The sequence below is a fragment of the Leopardus geoffroyi genome, chromosome D1 (genome assembly GCF_018350155.1).
Source record: "Leopardus geoffroyi isolate Oge1 chromosome D1, O.geoffroyi_Oge1_pat1.0, whole genome shotgun sequence".
In the NCBI taxonomy this organism is placed as follows: Eukaryota; Metazoa; Chordata; class Mammalia; order Carnivora; family Felidae; genus Leopardus; species Leopardus geoffroyi.
The window spans coordinates 16,470,494-16,490,103 of record NC_059329.1 but is presented as its reverse complement, the minus strand read 5'-3'; the positions used below and the strand labels follow the sequence as shown (position 1 = coordinate 16,490,103).

The 19,610-nt window shown below is 46.9% G+C and overlaps 1 protein-coding gene across 5 annotated transcripts; it reads right to left on the bottom strand.

The window, feature by feature from the left end:
* Positions 1-1,309: 1,309 nt before the first annotated feature.
* VPS11 (VPS11 core subunit of CORVET and HOPS complexes) lies at positions 1,310-19,559 on the bottom strand. Of its 5 annotated transcripts, XM_045483108.1 has the most exons (18): positions 19,345-19,559; positions 11,532-11,739; positions 11,135-11,342; positions 10,399-10,547; positions 10,171-10,306; positions 9,459-9,622; positions 8,676-8,923; positions 7,783-7,984; positions 7,222-7,373; positions 5,981-6,167; positions 5,206-5,352; positions 4,894-5,082; positions 4,625-4,786; positions 4,260-4,399; positions 3,973-4,175; positions 3,678-3,849; positions 1,942-2,164; positions 1,310-1,815 (listed from the first exon to the last, which is right to left on the bottom strand). In XM_045483108.1, the coding sequence occupies exons 3-18, from the start codon at positions 11,319-11,321 to the stop codon at positions 1,651-1,653; spliced, it is 2,826 nt and encodes a 941-aa protein (XP_045339064.1). In that variant the 5' UTR covers positions 11,322-11,342; positions 11,532-11,739; positions 19,345-19,559; the 3' UTR covers positions 1,310-1,650. The 5 variants fall into 5 exon arrangements, with proteins under 5 accessions (XP_045339064.1, XP_045339065.1, XP_045339066.1 ...); XM_045483109.1 differs by lacking the exon at positions 11,532-11,739 and having other exon boundaries at positions 3,678-3,819; positions 19,345-19,528; XM_045483110.1 differs by lacking the exon at positions 11,532-11,739 and having other exon boundaries at positions 10,399-10,506; positions 11,054-11,342; positions 19,345-19,525.
* Between the last annotated feature and the right edge of the window lie 51 nt (positions 19,560-19,610).

The following is a 19,610-nucleotide window of genomic DNA, read 5'->3' as shown; positions in this document are numbered from 1 at the left end:
AGATTCAACACCTCCAGATAAGAGGATGCTGCAGAAAGTTGGTCACCCAGAATTCTACAGCTTTATCTCCTTGGCTGTGGCATCATTAGTGAAACTGATGCGGTGCTTCCTTTGTTCTATTAAAACTTCGCTCTGCCACAGCCCTGAAATCGGCAACACTCCTATTTCTTAACTGAGGAGACTGGCTCAGAGATCAAAGGTCATGCCCCAAGAAGGGGGGCGCCTGGGTGGCTCAGTCGGGTAAGTGTCTCACTTTAGCTCTTGGCTCAGGTCGTGATCTCCCAGTTCGTGGGTTGGAGTCTCACGTTGGACTCTGCTGACAGCACAGAGCCTGGAGCCTATTATGGATTCTGTGTCTCCCTCTCTCTGCCCCTCCCCCTGCTCACACTGTGTGTCTCTCAAAAAATAAACAAACGTGAAAAAAAAGACAACCCAAGTGGGAGTGCCGTTATAAATGGCACGTAATTGTTAGTGGGAAAAGTGCTGGAGAAAGTGCTTGTATTAATAACCATGCACTGAGTGCCCACGTGCTAACTACCACCAAGGAACTGGACACCCATTCGCGCCTCAGGCCTTCACAACAGCTATACGCGATGTTGTCATTCCTAATGTACAGACGAAGAAACAGGTTCAGAGGAGGTAAGAGACAACCTAAATCAAACTAGGATTCAAACTTAGGTCAGCGGCCCCGAAGTCTGTATTTGTAGCCACTGCAAATACAGTGTACTCTCCCTTTTCCACATACTACCTAAACTCTAAAGCACAATGTCCGAGTTACTCTTCAGCTGAGTAACACGTAAGAGCAGTCTTCCAACACATTTGTAGGCAGACACGTAGCCACACAAACTTCAATGGGCAGCTTCCAAGAGGTAGGAAAAAAAGCGTTTCAACCAAGGCCCTTCTATCTTGTTTATCACTTGGTACTAAATCCGGCAAGACACCAACCTATGCATAATGAAGGCAGGCTCAAACCCCAGGATTCCCACCAGAATCTGCCTCCTGCTTGAATATTTTGTGCAAACAAGAGCCACTGAGACCAGCCAGACTACAGAGCAGGTGCTAGTCTGGGGGCCTTGGTCCAGGTTGCTCCTGGAGCTCAGGTACCAGGCCTTTCGTCACTGAGGCTCTTCAGTAAACTGGTCTACTGGAGGCCACCAGCCCCACCCATTACTGGAATGAGGTCTTGTCAACATAATCTTCAAAGAACCCTGCAAGGAGGGAATTGGAGTTCTACAAGAGCAGAGGGAAAGTACATCTTGCACAATTAAGAATCACCAGGAAGTCCCCAGAACAAAACCTTCAACCCCCAAACCATTATATTCTTTTATTTATAGACTCTGGGAGCAAGGACCCAAGCACAGCCTGGTGCCCTTGGATAGAGAACAAAGCAGCTATTGTCCACACTCAGAGGTTGCTGAGGTACCCTCCCCCGCTGGTCTGGAATGATCCACACTGCTCAAAAAGTCAACAGGAGGAATGGCGGGCTGGCCGAAGAAGGGAGAAAAAGTCCTCTTTAGTCCTGAGGGCTATGGCATCAGATCAGGGTGGAGTCCTGGGCATGTCTGCCCGACTCCTGTGCAACAGCCCTGCCTCTGTCCCCCATGTCCCTACTACTGTGCCTCCACTATCACACCCCTTCCCCTGAGCTGTTTAAGTGCCCCTCCTGGAGTGCAGGAGCAAGTCCCGCTGCAGCCCAGCCTCCAGGCTTGCAGTCAGCCTGGCCGTGGGAGGGTCGGTCAGCAGAGTCAATTTGTTGAAAACCCCTCGGCCGAAGTAGTCAGCAATCACAGAGAAGCTATCGTTGGAGCACTTGAGCTGCAGGGAAAGAGGAGAGAAGAATCAGAACTGCAGGTGTCCTGTCCTGAGGAGGAGGAAAGAAAAGAAGCGAATGCTCCCGTGACTCTCCGTGAGTGGGGCAGTCATCTACCCACTCATGCCCACCTGGTGCTGGAACTGATCATGGAGATCGCGTTTCTGTTCCTGGGCCCGGATCATATCCATGACCTTCCGGTTTTCAGGGAGGCAGGTGGGGCAGTCGGCATCACTTTCCGAGTAACTCTCAAAGCAGTGCTGGTGGAAGGAGTGGCCGCAGAGAAAGTGGACCGAGGGCAGCTCCAAGGCACTGTTACAGATGCTGCACTTGGTCTTCTGGAAAATCTTCGGACTGCAGGCAAGGGAGACCAGAAAGGAGTGGCAAAGAGTGGGGGCAGAGCCAAGAGCCGGGTGCAGAGAGAAGGTGGCTGGAGTCGATGAGGGGTCCCTGTCGAGGGACTACAAGGTCTTGCTCTTAACCACCAAAAGGGAGTGAAATGAGGATGCCGCCCGGGCCTGCAGAGTCTCAGCGTGCTTCCAGCAAGTCCGGCTAACCGGTTCAGTTTTCACAACCACCACTAAATTGTCTTTCACGGTTTTTTTTTTTTTTTTTTTTTTTTTTTAATTTTTTTTTTCAACGTTTATTTATTTTTGGAACAGAGAGAGACAGAGCACGAACGGGGGAAGGGCAGAGAGAGAGGGAGACACAGAATCGGAAACAGGCTCCAGGCTCCGAGCCATCAGCCCAGAGCCCGACGCGGGGCTCGAACTCACGGACGGCGAGATCGTGACCTGGCTGAAGTCGGACGCTTAACCGACTGCGCCACCCAGGCGCCCCTCTTTCACGGTTTTTAAAAATTTTTCATGTTTGTTTATTTTTGAGACAGAGGGAGCACACACACACGAGTGGGGGAGGGGCAGGGAGAGAAGGGGACAGAGGATCCGAAGCAGGCTCCGAGCTGACAGCAGCGAGCCTGACACGGGACTCAAACCCGCGAACCTTGAGATCATGACCTGAGCTGAAGTCAGACACTTAACCCGAGTGAGCTACCCAGGCGCCGTTTTTTTGTTGTTGTTGTTGTTTTTAATTGAAGTATAATTGACATACGTTACATTATTCTTGGGTGTACAACACAGTGATTGACAAGTCTGTGTGTTGCACTACGCTCACCACAAGTGTACCTACCATCTGTCACCACACAGCACCATTACCACACCGACTACGTTCCCTGTGCTGTACCTTTCATCCCCGTGACATTCGTTCCACAGCTGGGGAACTTGTACCTTTCAGATCTTTACTTAGACGTGATCCTTCCAGTGAAGACTTTCCTGGCCATCTTATAAACGAGCGTGCACACACACACAGCACCCCACTCCCCTTCCTAAACTAGTTTTCTCCTTAGACCTTATCACCATCTGAAATACCATAATATTTTGTTGAATGTATTCAGCGCCTGCCTACCTCTATGTTGTAAGCTCCACATGGCAGGGCTTTTTTTTGTCTGTGTTAAGATCAGTGCTTGCCATCTGACTCCTGATTTTAGCTCAGGTCATGATCTCACAGCCCTCCCCTGCTCTCGCCCTCTCTCTCTTTCCCTCTCTTAAAAAAAAAAAAAAAAAAAGTGTCTTTAGAAAAAAATACAGACTCATAAAAAGAAAAACACCTGCTGCAAGTTAACATCCTCCAAAAACCTAATAAATAACGATCTATGGAATAAACCATTCTTTGGAATTCTTCCATTAAAACAGATCTTCAGAAATGCAAAGTTTGAACGCATTTTCATACAATCCTCTACGAAAAGTATTTAATGACACCCAGTGAAGAACAAGATTATCCCCCCTCCACATATCTAGTCGCCAAGTACCTCGCCTTGAGCTCCTGGATCTCCTGGCGGATGCGGGTGGTCTCCTCTCGGTACCGTCGCACCCGGAGCTCGTCCTGTGCAATCTGCTGGCTCTGTTTCTGTAGTTTTTGGACCAGGTAGTCCCGGATGACAGACAGGGTGGCTGTGGAGTTGTGGGCCAGAGTCTGCACCACTGAGATTGGGCCCGGAAGGAAACAAGACAGTGAACCGAGCAGCACCCTCTCGATAGAATGGAAGCGCCCCTGCCCCAGAGCTGTGGGCAGCCTGCACCCCTCCCTACCGCCCTCTGAAGTACCTAGAAGCGGTGGCATGAGGTTCTTGCTCTCGATGTGCTTGAGCACGGCCGCCACATACTCCTTGCAGTCCTCCTCCTTGCGGGCAAAGTAGCTGAGTGCCTGCTCCCACAGGGACGGCTCCTGCTCCCCGTGGCGCTCGCACACAGCAATCACCTGCCGGTACTGCTCATGCTGCATGTGGTAGTGCATGATCTGCTGGAACCTGGGGCCGGGGCAAGGCGCACCTCAGTGGCTGTCCCTGGAAAACCGGATCCTCCCCCTTCCCTGAAGTTGCCCCAAATCTTACAGCTTCCCCTGCTCATAGAGGTAAAGGACCCCATCCTGGAAGTCGTGCATCTGGCAGAGGACCAGGGCCTTGTCAAAGACGTCGCAGAAGCGGCCGCTCTTCAGCAGGGAGATGGCCTCTGCATGAAGCTTCTCTTTGACCTAGGGAAGGAGGGTAGAGTTGCTGGGCATAAGGGGGAAAAAAATCACAAAGCTCTCTTGTGACAAGGCAAGTCAACTGCCTCTTCGATGGCCTCTTCACAGAGGAACCAGTTAGCCCCCAAGGGTGAGGGGTCACTGGTCTAAAGAATGCAGCAAAAGGCAACCACAAAAGATGGAAGGGCTGTCTTTTCTCCAGCATCTGCTGCAGCTTTCGCCAGGCCTCACCTGTGGATCTTTCTCATGGGCCCAGTTCTGTAGCCGCAGCTCAAGGAGTGTGTCATAGATGCCCTGCGGGGAGTCTGGCTGTACTTCACTCATGTGTTCTAGGAAAGCTTTCAACTCTCGAGGGTTGTTGGCAAAGATGGGGATGAACTCCTCTGAGTTGGCCTAGGATGGCAAGGGAGGAGAGAGGAGGCCGAGTGAGTGGGTGCGGTATCCATGAGGCCCCGGAAGTGATCCCCGTTGTCCAAAAGCCATTCTCCTTGACGTCTCACCCTGCAGCCTGGAGCCTCCCTGTCACCTCGGCCTTCGAGGCTAGGCTGATAGTCGGTACACAGTCCCTTCAGCAACTGGGTCGTCTGCTCTGGTATGTGGTGCATGAGGATCTTGCCATAGCGTTTCATGTTGCTCTCTGCCTGCTCAAAAGGCAGCTTGCCGATGTACCGAAGGGCTTCCTGATAATTCTGTGGAGAGGTAAGGGCAGAGTAAGCGCATGCTCCTGCCTTCCCACCGGGAAGTACTTTCATCATTCCGGGGATGTCCTGGAAAAAGAACAGGTCTCTGTCTGGGTCAAGAGTCTCACTTACTTTAATGTCCTCTAGCTGAATCTTTAAGTACCACTCATGATGTGCATGGTTCTCCGCCAAGTAGAGGGCATGGGAGTAGTAGCCAGCCTGCCGGAGGACCTTGATGGCTGTCTCCACATCAAAGTGGACTTCACTCTCACTCTTGGTCTGCCAGGGAGACGTCAGACAAAATCATTCACAGAAAGGCTGTGGTTGGGGAAGGGAGAGGAAACCTGCATCTGAGACCAGATTCTTTTTTTTTTTTTTTTTTTTTAACACAAACTCTAGGCCCAATGTGGGGCTTGAACTCACGACCTGGAGATCTAGATTTGCATGTTCTACCAACTGAGCCAGCCAGGTGCCCCTGACAGATTCTTAAGATAACAATAAAGTTGAGGCCGGGAGGGTTGGAGACAAAAAAAAAAAATTAAAGAAAGTCCATGGTTTTAAAACACTAGGTCCTCCTACTTCTCAGTAAGTTTTTAAGAGCTAAAGTCTTCCTCTTCCCCTACTATTACAGGGACACCTCTGGGGACCCAGGGGCCCACCACTGTTAATTCCCTGAGCTTACATACCCTCAAAAGTTCAAGCATCATAAAACAAGAGGGAGACAGGAGAGAACTAGCAGGAAAGGCTATTCCTCTTCCCAGTTTATAGACCAGAGGGTCCTGGTCCCCAAATAAGGTGAGCCCTTTCTTCTCCCTGCATCTGCTGAAAAAGGGGCAAACCCTGGTAAAGCCACCTCCCGCTCAGTGGGGCCCTCGGGGAATCTACAACCACCACCACCACCCTGCACCTTGATGAACTCCTCTAGCTTCGAACTGTCCTTGAGCTTGGTATAGCAGTTGAGCAGCAGGGTAGTGTGGTCAGCATTGGCCAGGGACTGCCGGTGCAGGGTCTGTAGGTAGGCGGTCAGGTTGTGGATGCGCTGGGCATCCAGAAACTTGCGGATCACATAGGATGGCTCCAACTTTCCAATGGTTCTAGAGAGACACGTGCATCAAACAGCATCTGGATCAGCGTACTTCTCTTTCATATGCCTAGGCATCACTTGCAGATCCTCAGCACGTCTAGGGGGAGGCCTGTGAATCTGTATTTCTAACAAGACCTGGATGATATCAATGCTACTAGACTGTAGACCACATGAGATGCAAGGCTAACACAGCACTGGTTCTTAAACTTGGCTGAAGATAGGAATTCTAGAAAGGTAGAGAGGCCAGACAGGTTCACACCACCTCTTAGTAGGGCAGAAAATTTCAAGAATTAGGGTTTCTTCAAGGGAAGAAACTGTAGAAGCCAAGAGATGAATACCCTTTCCCTTTAAAGAATCAAATCAAGGGGCGTCTGGGTAGCTCAGTCGGTTAAGTGTCTGCCTTTAGCTCAGGTCATGATCTCATCGTTCATGAGTTTGAGCCCCTCATCGGGCTCTCTGCTGCCAGTGCAGAGCCCGCTTCAGATCCTCTGTCCTCATCTCTCTCTGCCCCTCCCTCACTTGTGCTGTGTCTCTCAAAAGAAACAAACAAACAAACAAACGAATCAGGTCAAAATTTTTTTTTAAACTAAGCTTTGTGCCCAATGTGGGACTTGAACTCATGATGCTGAAATCAAGAGTCGTGTGCTCTACCAACTGTGCCAGCCAGGTGCCTCAAAAATGAATATTAACAAAGGCCAGCCTAAACAAGAACGGGTGCCTGGCTGGCTCTGTCAGTAGAGCATGTAACTCTTGATCTCTGGGTTGTGAGTTCAAGCCTCACATTGGGTGTGAAGCCTACTTAAAAAATATAGATACACAGGTAAAAACAAAATAAAGTTTAAAACAAGAGATACGCATCAGCTCCACTGCACCCTGGTCACGTAATATTTGACCCTAAATGTTCCCTTTACAGTGAACTGTACCAACTTCTCACCCAGGCCATCACAGTTTCTGCAGGGAAAAAGGATGGCTCCTTTTGGTGGGGTCCACTCCCCTAACCCAAGCCCAGGTGTTAGTCTATCTGGCTGCATTCAGAGCTATATCCTAAAGCACCCAATACTAACCGGATATACTGTTGAACAGCCCCATCGTGGTTGCCCTTGCTGTAGAGATGGTCCCCATACTGCATGAAGATCTGGGCCAACCCATCACTATCTAGGTGCTGGCTCTTGGCCAGGTTAATGGCCATCTCAAATAGGTTCTTCTTAAACAGCATCTGCAAGGGGAGAGAGATTAGAAAATTACTAGAAGCAGTCCTGAGGAGACACCCTACCAGAAAGCAGCTACAACACACAAGCCAGACGGTCCTGGATTTCTGATCTGCCTAGATCCTAGACAGGGCAAGACCTCTCAGATACCCCGAAGTCCAACATGGCCTTACTTTCCAAGGCTCTCTGCAGACGAATGGACCCTGAGAGTGGACTCAGGCTCTCAGCCATTACTTTACTCTTAAAACCTCATCCCAGGCCATTTACCTTGTAATTCGGCCCTAAAGGAGCTAGGTAAGGCTGTGCCCCAAAGGGAAGGAAACACCCTGGCCAACGTGACTTGGCCTCCAAGAGGAGCCTGTTCCTACACCTGCGTCTGGGTGCCCGTGGCCAGCTCTGGAAATCTGGTGGCCTTGCCTCCAGTTTGGTCTGTGTGTCCTTCTCCTGCAGCGCGTGGACCCGCCCATCCCGCGTCAGCACGTACAGGGAGCCCCACTCAGCAAGAACGTCCACTACGTCCTCAAAGACGGCACTATAGGCTATGAACTTGTTGCACAGGTCGTAGATGTTGAGGATCTGCTTGTCGGAGCTCTGGGAGTCCCTACTGGTAAACTCTGACCTGTGTGGGAAAGAAAAAGCACCGGCTATTTGCACCAGCTCCTCTTTCCATGACAACTTTGGTGCTGCCTACTCTGCCCAGAACAAATCACCCTGTGGCCCCTCTAGCAGCATATCCCATAAATGCAGCATTGCATGGGCAGTTGTAGGAAGAGAACACATAGACCTGATCGCACCTTTCAGGATCCTACCATTAACATAAGGGGTGGCTTAAAAAATTAAGAACAGCCAAACACACATTCATATAATTAGCCCCTGGTATATGTGAGATACTGCGCTTAGTGCTGACTGAAGATAAACACTGACACGGATCATTTCCAACATGAGGAAGAGCCTGCCACCCCTTTTCAGGTGGCTCAGAATAAAAATACTGTGTCCTGCATTCCCCAGCCCTTTATAGCTTCTCCACTGTTGATTTCCTTGTTCCGCCACCCAGTGTGTTTTGACTGAAGAGTAAAAAAAACAAAAACAGGTCAAAAATTCCCTGGGGCGTTCTAGGGCACTTAGCAAATACCTGTAGCAAAAATACATTCTTTCAGTAAAAATGTTACAACTGAATCTAAGTGTGAGGACAATGTACAGAAAACCAAAGTAGCAGACTGACAGGATTGGGGTATTAGGATTTTAAAATCATGCTAATTCTGGCAAACAAGTGCAGCCTTCTCCCTTTCCCTTCCCCCTGGAGTCCTTACTTGGGAGAAACCTTCCGGTCACGGGAGACAATGACAAGGTAGCCTCTAAACCAGTGAGCAATGAGTTTATGGCCCTCGAAGGCAAAGCAGGGCCCACGTTCATCAGGCTGGTACAAGTAGACACATTCGTCTCCAGCCACTATGAACTGCAGGTCCTGAGAAGGGTCGCTTAGAGCTGAGCAGCGCAGGCCACAACCATGGGTGTCCAACTCCACACGAGGGTAGTCCTTTCCAGAAACTATATAGGACTGCAAGAAGAAAGGCGTTAACAGGCTCCCTTTCAGGAGGGGGCATCTAAGCCTTCCCAAAGGTATTCCCATCTCCATACTGGCTCTCTTTCTTTTTGACTCTTAGCACCCTAACACTTTCCCTGGCTCCTTGCTTTGTCCATTACCATCACCCACATTTTCTCCCTCTGTGTGTATGGTCACTAACTACAGGAAAACTGCCACTACAAGAAATGCAATAATTTTGAACTTTTACCAAGACCATACTTGAGAGTAGACTGTTAGAAATTAAGAGCATCAGACACCAACAAAGTAAAATAACTTGTCCGATGTTACTTAACAAGTTAGGGGGAGAAAAGCAGATCTTTCACTACAAGCCCATTGTTCTTTTCCTAACTCTGACTCTTCCTTGCCTCTTAAGTGAAAAAACAAAATATTAAGCTGGGCAAATGACTCAAGGCTACATGATGAAGAGTTTAAGAACCCTACCTCTCATCATTTCCTTATCGTAGGCCCCTTTCTTGCCTGCCCCTAACAGTGCAGGCCCCCATCATACCTGAACGTTCTCAGTTGTCACAACAAACAAATGAGTGGTCTTTCCCGCTTGGCGAAACGCCAGTCCAGTAACAGGATAGTTGCCCTTGTGCAGAATCTGGGTCTTGCTATGCCGGTCCCGTGTGATGTCTCCTTTGTTCAATGTAACACTGCCATCTGTGAAACCTGTAGGGGACCAGGAAACAGCACTTCATTGAGGCTGAAAAGATCAGGGAGCACAGAAGGGGAAAAAGACCATTTAAGGCACTTGTTAGAAGTACAAGCTTTCAGGGTGCTTGGGTGGCTCAGTCAGTTAAGCATTTGACTCTTGATTTCGGCTCAAGTCATAACCTGATGGTTTGTGGGATTGAGCCCTGCGTCGGGCTCTGTGCTGACAGCATGGAACCTGCTTGAGATTCTCTCTCTTTCCCTCTCTCTCTCTCTGCCCCTCTACCTGACTCGTTCTCACTCTCAAAATAAATAAACTTAAAAAAAGAAGTAACAAGCTTTCTCCTTATAGCTAACTCTTCCAATGGTTAACATAAAAATCGGTGCACACAGGCTCTTTTTCAAAGAACAAAACTAAATGCTTTCCCACTCCAAACTTTACTATCTCAAAGGCCTTAGTTCAGAATAAAGTGGTCTCATTAAAACAACGAAGACGAGCTGCAGAAGCAACTCTGAAGAAAATCTATAAAAACCACGAAGTGTTAGTTTTGCCTTCTTCTGCTTACCAATGGCCATAAAGTTGAGATTTTCATGGACAGTCAAACAAGACACAACAGTTGGCTCTGTTCCTGGGATGGCAGGGAAGATGCGAGTGCAGAGTGGATTGCCACCATCTCTCTTTTCCAGGTTCCAGATTTTTACCTGTGAACAGACCTCAGATATGTGAATACTAGTCACCCTCCAACAACCATTCCCAGGGCCTGGGTCTTTCCCACTTCCTTTCTGGGACTCACCAGGGGGTTAATGCCTTCTTCATCTTCACCAACAGATGCCAAAATATTGTGCTGCTTCAGCTGATATAGGTGTGTCACCCGTAGTTTGTAGGCTTGGAAGCCTGTAAGCTGTAGAGAGCGGGGCAAGAACCAGATTTGGCCTTCCATATGTGTAGAATAGTCAAGGAACCTCCTTTCCAAGGAGAGAGACTTCTATTTAGACCACATCCCAGATAACTACTAACATATATTATTTAATCTCTCTCAAATTTTCAAGAATTTCTCCACATATTATCTCCTAAAAGTTCTCCATCTTAAAAACAGTGAAAACGGAGACCAGAGTTTAGTAGCAACAATATGAAGAACAAAGCAGCAAACTTCTAGTCTCAGGTATCTCCTTGCCCACAATTTGGGCAGGAGAGATCATGCCACCTTACACATTCATCTTGTAAAGCCAACCTGCATACGCTGTTTAGATAGATCTTAAAAATAGCCTTGCCAAACTGGTATCTTACACCTCTTTCACAGAGAAGTAAATGGAAGCCCGAAGAGGTTGCCTTGCCCACGACTGCTCAGTTGGCAACAAGTTACAGAATGGACTTCCTCCTTTCTTCCCTCAGGCCACAGAAGGAGCCACTGGGCGCCCACGTAAAGGAAAGTGTCACGTAACACGAACCCCTCTGACCGACAGATTCCATCCCAGCTGGATCTCTTCAGGGATCCGGGGAGGGAACAGACAGCTCCAGAGGAAGGATATCTCCAAAGACGAGGCTCCCTCGGCCTGAGTCGCAGACAGTGATGCCAGGAGGAAGGCAAAGGAACTTAGACGCAGCGGGTCCTGAGGCAGGTGCAGCCGCGGGAGCAGCACCATCGTTGCCCAGCGGCTCCTTCACCAGCTCCTTGTCGAAGAAAACGAAACGCCGCCACTGCAGGTAGGCCGCCATCTTGGCCGAAGGTCCCCGCCTCTGGGAGAGAGGTCATGTGAGAGGGGCGGAAGGATCACGTGAACCGACAGCTTCCTGGGGCCTGAGTGCACATGCGCCCTGGCGGCCAGGTGACAGCTTCCCGCGGCGGGGGGAGTGGGCGGGGCCGCGTGAGGTAGGACTCCCCGCCGGTCCCTCGCCCCGCAGTTGGCCTGTTTACCGGCTCTGTACCTGCACTGGCTGAAGTGCTTCTGAAGTGCTGGACCCTTCACCTCTTTGAGCATCAGTTTCCTCCTTTATTAAATTCGTGGGCACTGAAGGATCAAGATGAGGACTATCACACGCGTTAATTGTAACCCACTGTGCTCAAGCGGATTATGATCTCCTACGACGGTTTTGAGGCATGAATAAGCCAATGTATACGAAACTGGCTTTTCAGCTGTAGGAGCGGAGACATAAAGTTAGAAGTTTGTGTCTGCAACGAGATACGGATTGCGCACCACAATCAGTGTCTTACGTTCATTTTTGTGTCCCTCTGTCGGTGTGGCATGAATTAGACATGTAAAATCTGTTTCTTAACGAAGCTAGGAAATACTTGTGGGACAGGAACTCTCAAGAACGTGGGCTTTTTTTCCCTTTCCATAGTGGGAGGGTATGGGACATAAGCCGAACGTGGGAAAAGGCCTGGAAGTGGCAGCTCTGGGAGCTGAGTGGTTTAACAAGTGGCAAGTGTCTAAGATATTCCATGGCCACCCACCATTTACATCTGTGGCTAAAGCAAGTGTTCCTGGGGAAAACTGTAGGTGAACAGTTTGGCGTCACAAGGAGCTCTGTACAGGAGTGACAGTCATTTTGAGATCATACAGACATATGAAAAAGTGACCATGTGGTATCTGTGAAGTTTGTTTTTGCATCTCTCTCCCCCACAGACTTTTATTTCCAGAAAATTTTATCTTTATTCCCACCAGCTGGAGATCCCAGAACGCGGGGGCTGTGTTTTGTTTACCATGACCAGTCCTAACAGAGCCCGGTAGAGGCTTCGTGTTTGGTTGAAGGAATAAATGTGGATGATTTTCCTCTTCCCCCCGCCTCTCCTCAATCTGGTTGACGGGAAAGGTAGTGTCCATTTGCTAAAGAGATAAGTGAGGGGAAGAAACCGTATAGCACATAGATTTCCTGACTTCTAGCTCAGATTTCTTTCCTCTTTCACAGTTTCAACATCTAAACCCATGTGCAGAAGTATAAATGGGGAGTAGCCTGGACCCACTTTCACCTGCTGAGTATATTTTGTACTACTCATCGGAATTTTTGCAAGTGTGTTACGTCAATCGTTAAGACTATGAATAACATGTTAAAAGAAGTGATGTGGGGGGCACCTAGCTGGCTCAGTTGGTGGAGCATGTGACTCTTGATCTCAGGGTCATGAGTTCAAGCCTCATGTTGGATGCAGAGTTTACAGTAAAAAAAAAAAAAGCAGTGATGTGAGGACAAGGGGTGAAGGATGGGTGAAATAGATAAAGGGGATTAAGAGGTATTTACAAAAAAAAAAAAGACAGGGATGTAATGTACAACATAGGGAATACAGCCGATAATATTGCACAAACTTTGTATGGCCACAGATGGTTTACTGGATCTATGTGGTAACCATTTTGTAATGTATATAAACACCACGTACACTTGAAATGAACACAAGGTTGTACATAGGTCACTTTTCAAGAAAAGAAAACAAGCAATGTGAAATATAGAGACGTGAACAGCAGAGTGGCATCTTTGTTGTTGACTTAGGTGCTCCCCCTACTGTCTAACGGCAGAGGTCCAGAGTTTTCCTACTTCCTATTTGAACCTGGGAAGGCCTATGCCCATTTGGTCTTATTGATGAGGGTACAAAGGCAGGGATTGGTGACCCATTGCACTTCTTCAGACTCACTGCCTTCCTTCCCTTCCTCCTTTAGACAAACATGTATCAAGTACTCACTATCCCTGCAATTGTACTAAATGCCCAGAATATAAATATGAACAAGAGGTGGTTCTTGCCCTTTAGGGAGCTCAACCACCACCATGGGAGACAGACATAGGAATGACTGCCAGTAACCAGCCCTGAATTTCATACAATTAATTATACCTAACAGAGTGCTTTCACTTTTTATGGACTTTCCTAGCAACCATCTGCAGAAGTAGCATTATCTCCGGTGAGAAACGGGAGTCTCTATGAGGTTCAAGTAACTCTCTGGGCAAGCACATCAAAGTTCTTCAGTTCCCTAACCTTTAATTAGATGCTTTTCTGGAGTGTGAAGCTAGGCTGTACTTGTCAGAACATACACCAGGATTTGTCTTTTTGTTATACTTGTCTGAATCCAGGAACTTCAGTATAGTGAGGAAGATAAGCAGAGAAACTACACAGAAAATGATGTACTAATTGTTACAGTTCTGCATTTGGAGAACTTTGAGTTCTGAAGGGACTAAAGAAGCAATTCAAGTCTTTAGCTTGAAATTAAAGGGATCGCAACTCAGAATCCAGGATTGCCTAGCAATGGCCTCTCTTTTCTGCATTAGCAAAATGCTGCCCATGATGTATAAAACAGTCATACTCAGTGGAGCAAAACAGGAACTTTTCTTGTTTTGGCTTCAAACTTTTATTTTCTATCAGGTTTTGTTTTTTTGTTGTTTTTTTCCTGCCTCATGAGGCTCTCTGGGTAGAAAACCATTTTTTAGACTACTGAAAAGTCTGGGTTTTTTTCTCTTAACCCCTAAAAGGCTATCAAAAGTTTCCACCTTAGCAACAGGACAGCTAAAGTTTCCGCTTCAGCAACAAACTCAGAGGTCTCCCCATACAGGTTCCAAAGTTACAGGGAAACAGGAGGAAGCAATTAGCTCATTATTGATTGTGAAAATCTGGCCAAAAAAAAAAAAAAAAAAAAGGGAAGGGAAATTCCCCATGAACTTGGCAAAGCACTTAACCAAGCTTTTAACAACTGCAGTAGTGCCCATTTTTAAGTTGTATTTCTCCAGAGTAATAATAAAAACAAGTGGTTAACTAACATGTACTTGGTGCTTAGGATGTTCCAAGCACTCTACTAAGCACTTTACCCCCTTGTACATCAACCTTGTGAGGCATGTACCAGCATGTCGCTTTTAATGATGTGGAAATTGAGGCTCAGGAAAGCTAAACAACTTGCCTAGAGTCACACAGGTAGGAAGTAGTGCTTACAGGCAAACCCAGGTCTATCCAACTCTGAAGCCCCATATTCTGGGTGCTTGATTTATTTAAAAAAAATTTTTTTTCAACGTTTATTTATTTTTGGAACAGAGAGAGACAGAGCATGAACGGGGGAGGGGCAGAGAGAGAGGGAGACACAGAATCAGAAACAGGCTCCAGGCTCTGAGCCATCAGCCCAGAGCCCGACGCGGGGCTCGAACTCACGGACGGTGAGATCGTGACCTGGCTGAAGTCGGACGCTTAACCGACTGCGCCACCCAGGCGCCCCTTGATTTATTTTTTAAATAATATTTATTTATTTTTGAGAGAGAGAAAGAGACACAGAGCATGAGCAGGGGATGGGCAGGTAAACACAGAATCCGAAGCAGGCTCCAGGCTCTGAGCTGTCAGCTCGAACCCACAAGCCGTGGCATCATGACCTGAGCCGAAGTCGGACACTCAACTGACTGAGCCACCAAGGCACCTCTGGGTGCTTGATTTAAATTTTTGTTTTTAGAAGTCAATTCCATAAATTTGTTCATAAATCTGAGTGATTTTCTAGGTGTTCGTGAAATCACAGAATTCAAGAACACAAAAAGCCTTGCTTTCTCTGGACACATAATCATTCCCATCTCAATGCAAACTGGGAAATGTCCCCAGTACTTTGTCTCCTCATCCACTCCTCACTCCATCCAATTCAAATTCATAATACCAGGACTGGAGAATTGCATCAGTATTTTTTTTTTTCCAATGTTTTTTAGTTTTATTTATTTTGAAAGAGAGAATCCCAAGCAGGCTCTGCATTCCTCAGTGTGGGGCTCAAATTCATGAACAGTGAGATCATGATCAGAGTCGAAATCAAGAGTCAGATGCTTAATCAACTGAGCCACCCAGGCACCCCTGTATCCTTAACAGTATTATTAAAGATACAGGGGCTGTCATTCACTGCTGTTGGTAGTGCATATGGTAAACTTTTCTGGAGGGCAACTCGGCAATATGTATCAAATGCCTAAGAGGAATTTAAGCCTGCATAGGCACTTCTAGGAATTTATCCTAAGTAGATTATAGGGGACAGATCTGCATAAATATCTGTCAATAAAAGTGTCTACTGCAATTTTATAATAGAAGGGAAAAAAGGAAGCAACATAATTGTCAAATACTAATGTTGGTAAATAAAATTATTGTAGTTCTTTATACAAATCTATAAAAATAGCCACTGAAAATTCTGTAGAGGAAAAATGACATAGGAAAATTAACGGAATTGCAGTCACAAAATATTATCTCCATTAAAGTTTAAAGTGTGTGCATATACATCAGAATGCTAAGTGTTTAATTTAAAAAATGGAATTGTGGGTGATTTTTATTTTACTATTTGTTTTTCCTATGTTCTTCAGTTTTCTTCAATCACATTTCTTTCGTAATTCTAAAACCATTGGTGAAGAAATAGAAAATAAAAACAAAAACAAAAAAAAAACTTATCTAGGTACAGCCTCTCCTGCTAAAAGTGAGTTTCCCCTGTCTCAGGGTTCCAGCAAAATCAAACCTTCTAGTCTTTTGAGTGACACAAAATAACTTCTAAAAATTTTCTAAAATAACTTCTAAAAACTTTATTAAGGTATAACATATATAGAAAAGCATACATACCATGGCCCATTAAATTTTCACAAGGCCATTGCAACCAGCATGGTAACCAGAGCACAGCAAGCACCCCCAAGAAGCATGTTATGTCCTCTTCTAAACACTAGCACCCCACAAGGGTAAGCACCGTCTCCACCTCTATCACCATAGCTTAGTTTTGCCTGGTTTTAAATTTTATATAACTGAAATCATAAAGTATGTACCCTTTAGCTTCTGGCTTCTTTCACTCAGTATTAGCTTTGTGGGCTTTAGTTAAGTCGCAGACTGTAATCATAGACCGTTTTCATTGCTGTATAGAGTTATATTGTGTGAATTCACCACAATTTATTTACCGATCCAACTATTTTTTTATTTTGAGAGAGAGAGAGAGAGAGAGAGAGAGAGAGAGAGAATCCCAAGCAGGCTCTGAGCTGTCAGTGCATAGCTCAACATGGAGCTTGATCTCACGAACCATGAGATCATGACCTGAGCTGAAATCAAGAGTTGGATGCTTAACCGACTAAGCCACCAAGGCACCCCTACCCATCCAACTATTGATAGGCATTTAGGTAATATTCAATTTGGGGCTGTTATGAATAAAACTATTACAAACAGTCTCTTAGTGAATATATATAAACATTACCTAAACCTAAGATGGAAGTTGCTGAATGACAACTAATTTTATTTATTTATTTATTTTTTTAACGTTTATTTATTTTTGAGACAGAGACAGAGCATGAACGGGGGAGGGGCAGAGAGAGAGGGAGACACGGAATCGGAAGCAGGCTCCAGGCTCTGAGCCATCAGCCCAGAGCCCGACGCGGGGCTCGAACTCACGGACCGTGAGATCGTGACCTGAGCTGAAGTCGGACGCTTAACCGACTGAGCCACCCAGGCGCCCCGACAACTAATTTTTAAAATTCTCCTGAACCAGGATGTTTGTCCTGATTAACACTGTCCTTAGTACATGATGTAACATGCATGGTTTATAACGTATGCACATGCTCCTGCTAACGTGTTCACTTTAATCTTCTGACAGTTGCACATGTCCTGCCAGATGGCAACTTTAGGGTTTCTGCTCAGGGTGGGGGAAGTGACGTAGTCCTCAAATGTTATTAACATGCTGTTCTAAGTGAGAACTAGTGAATTCAGCTGCCTTCATCAATCTAAATCAGGTGTTTTACCTTAACATTTTCCCATCATTTTACAACTTGTTCTTGTGAAACACTAGGGTCCTCTCTGGTCAGAAAACAAAACAAGTGACTCTCCAGAGCACTCGCACCTGCCGCACCTCCCAAGGGGACAGATACCCAAGTCGAAACCGTAGGTGCAGCAAAACTGTACTCCCACCAAGGATAACCCGAGGATGGGAGCTCATTTAGGAGCAGATCAAACTGACCTTCTTAGTGTCCCAATTTGCACACATTCAATAGGTTTTTAATAAGTACACTGAGAGGCGCCTGGGTGGCTCAGTCGGTTGGACGTCCAACTTCAGCTCAGGGCATGATCTCGAGGTTCATGAGTTCGAGCCCCACATTGGACTCTCTGCTGTTGACTCAGAGCCCGCTTCAGATCCTCTCCCCCTCTCTCTGCCCCTTCCCCTCTCGCTCTCAAAAAATAAAAAACTAAAAAAAAATAAATAAATAAGTGCACTGAAACCGTAAACATGTTTCCCAACAGACCGACTTTTCCAAAGGCAAGGACATGGTCATCCCCATCTCTGGAATCCCACACCTAGTGCAATGCTTATAACTGACAGAGGCCCAATAAATATTAGAAATGAATAATCTGTTTGAAATGGAATCTATCCTACCAGACTGCTACCCAAAAGTTGGGTCAGTCATACAGTAACAAAATCTTTCTCTGTGGAACTGAAATGACAACTTAGCATGTCTCATAGAACTGAAATGACAACTTAGATATCCATCACTGTGGCTGGCCAATCCCCGTGCTATGGAATGTTCTACAGCAGTAAACAATGAGGTGAATCTTTACACACTGATCCGGAAAACGCTCCGTGATATTATTACTTTCAAAAAAAAGGGGGAGAAGGGGCGCCTGGGTGGCGCAGTCGGTTAAGCGTCCGACTTCAGCCAGGTCACAATCTCGCGGTCCGGGAGTTCGAGCCCCGCGTCAGGCTCTGGGCTGATGGCTCAGAGCCTGGAGCCTGTCTCCGATTCTGTGTCTCCCTCTCTCTCTGCCCCTCCCCCGTTCATGCTCTGTCTCTCTCTGTCCCAAAAATAAATAAATGTTGAAAAAAAAAATTAAAAAAAAAAAAAGGGGGGAGAAAATGCAAGCTGCAAACAAACTTCATTATACAACATTTTATCATTTAAAAAGAAAGCAAAAACTACAGATTTCAACAAATGTCCGTAAATGCCCAGGAGGAGTCCTGGAAGGTTACACACCACACTGTTAACAGTAGATAATTCCAGAAAGAGTGAGACTGAGCATGGTATCAAAGGGATTTATTTCTCCTTCTTTCTACCAAGGGCTCTATGCGAAGACTGAACAGTCCACAAAGGGAAGAAAAATAGACCTCTCCCTGATACTACCAGTAGATGTGTTTATCTTCCAAGTACAGACACCTGACTACCCTGCCTCCCTAAGCATCATGAAAAATGTAGGGAAAGGAACAGGTAAGAGTTCCTTAAACAAGTCCTGGCCGTTACAGCCAGGACCTTCTAGGGAACCTTCTGCGAAGGGAGGCTAGAAGTCGATTTCGGAAGAGGGAGGATACAGGAGACCGATTTTCCACATTTAAGAAAAGTGCGCTCAGGTCAATAAAACGGGGGTGGGGGTGGGGCAGGTTGAAAAAAGAAAAGTGAGCTCTCCAAGCGCTGTGCACACTTCCATTAGGCTATGAAGTACACAGAAGGGAGGGAGGAGCGCCAAACCTGCCCGAGATACTTTAATTCTGACAGAAGCAGGAAAAAAGAAGATATACAAGATTTAAAGGAACGGAAACATGAGGTGATGCATTTATGCTCAGTTGATCACAGCCTCATAGACAAAAGTGTCTTTTGCGTGCAGCGCTTTCCATTTTGGAATATTCTGTCTCAGAAAAATGGGTCTTAAGAGTAAGGGGTCCAGGCCAAGTTCTGTTATCTCTGTCCCACCAGCGAAGATCTGTCTTGGTGTCTTTAAGGTGAAACGAAGGTGGGGGTGGACCAAGCCTGAAGCGTAGCCATTCTGGATTTCTATCCGAAGCCTAAGCAGTTCAATACCAACCAGCAAGCGAGAGCCTCTTCCGCGTGGCTGCGGAGGTGATGCCGGTCATTCCTGCTCCTCGGCCGGGGCTCCCCTGGTGACCGGAGTAAGGGGACCGACTGCGGGACTGTCCGGGTGCTCACTTGCACCGGGCACGAGTCACTCCCGACACCGGGAGTCCGGCATCCAGCGCCGAGGCCGGAAAGGTCCCGGAACGCACCGGGGCGCGCCTCGGGCCCCATGACGTGGCCCAATCCAGGGCCGGCGTCGGCCGTTTCCCACCCACA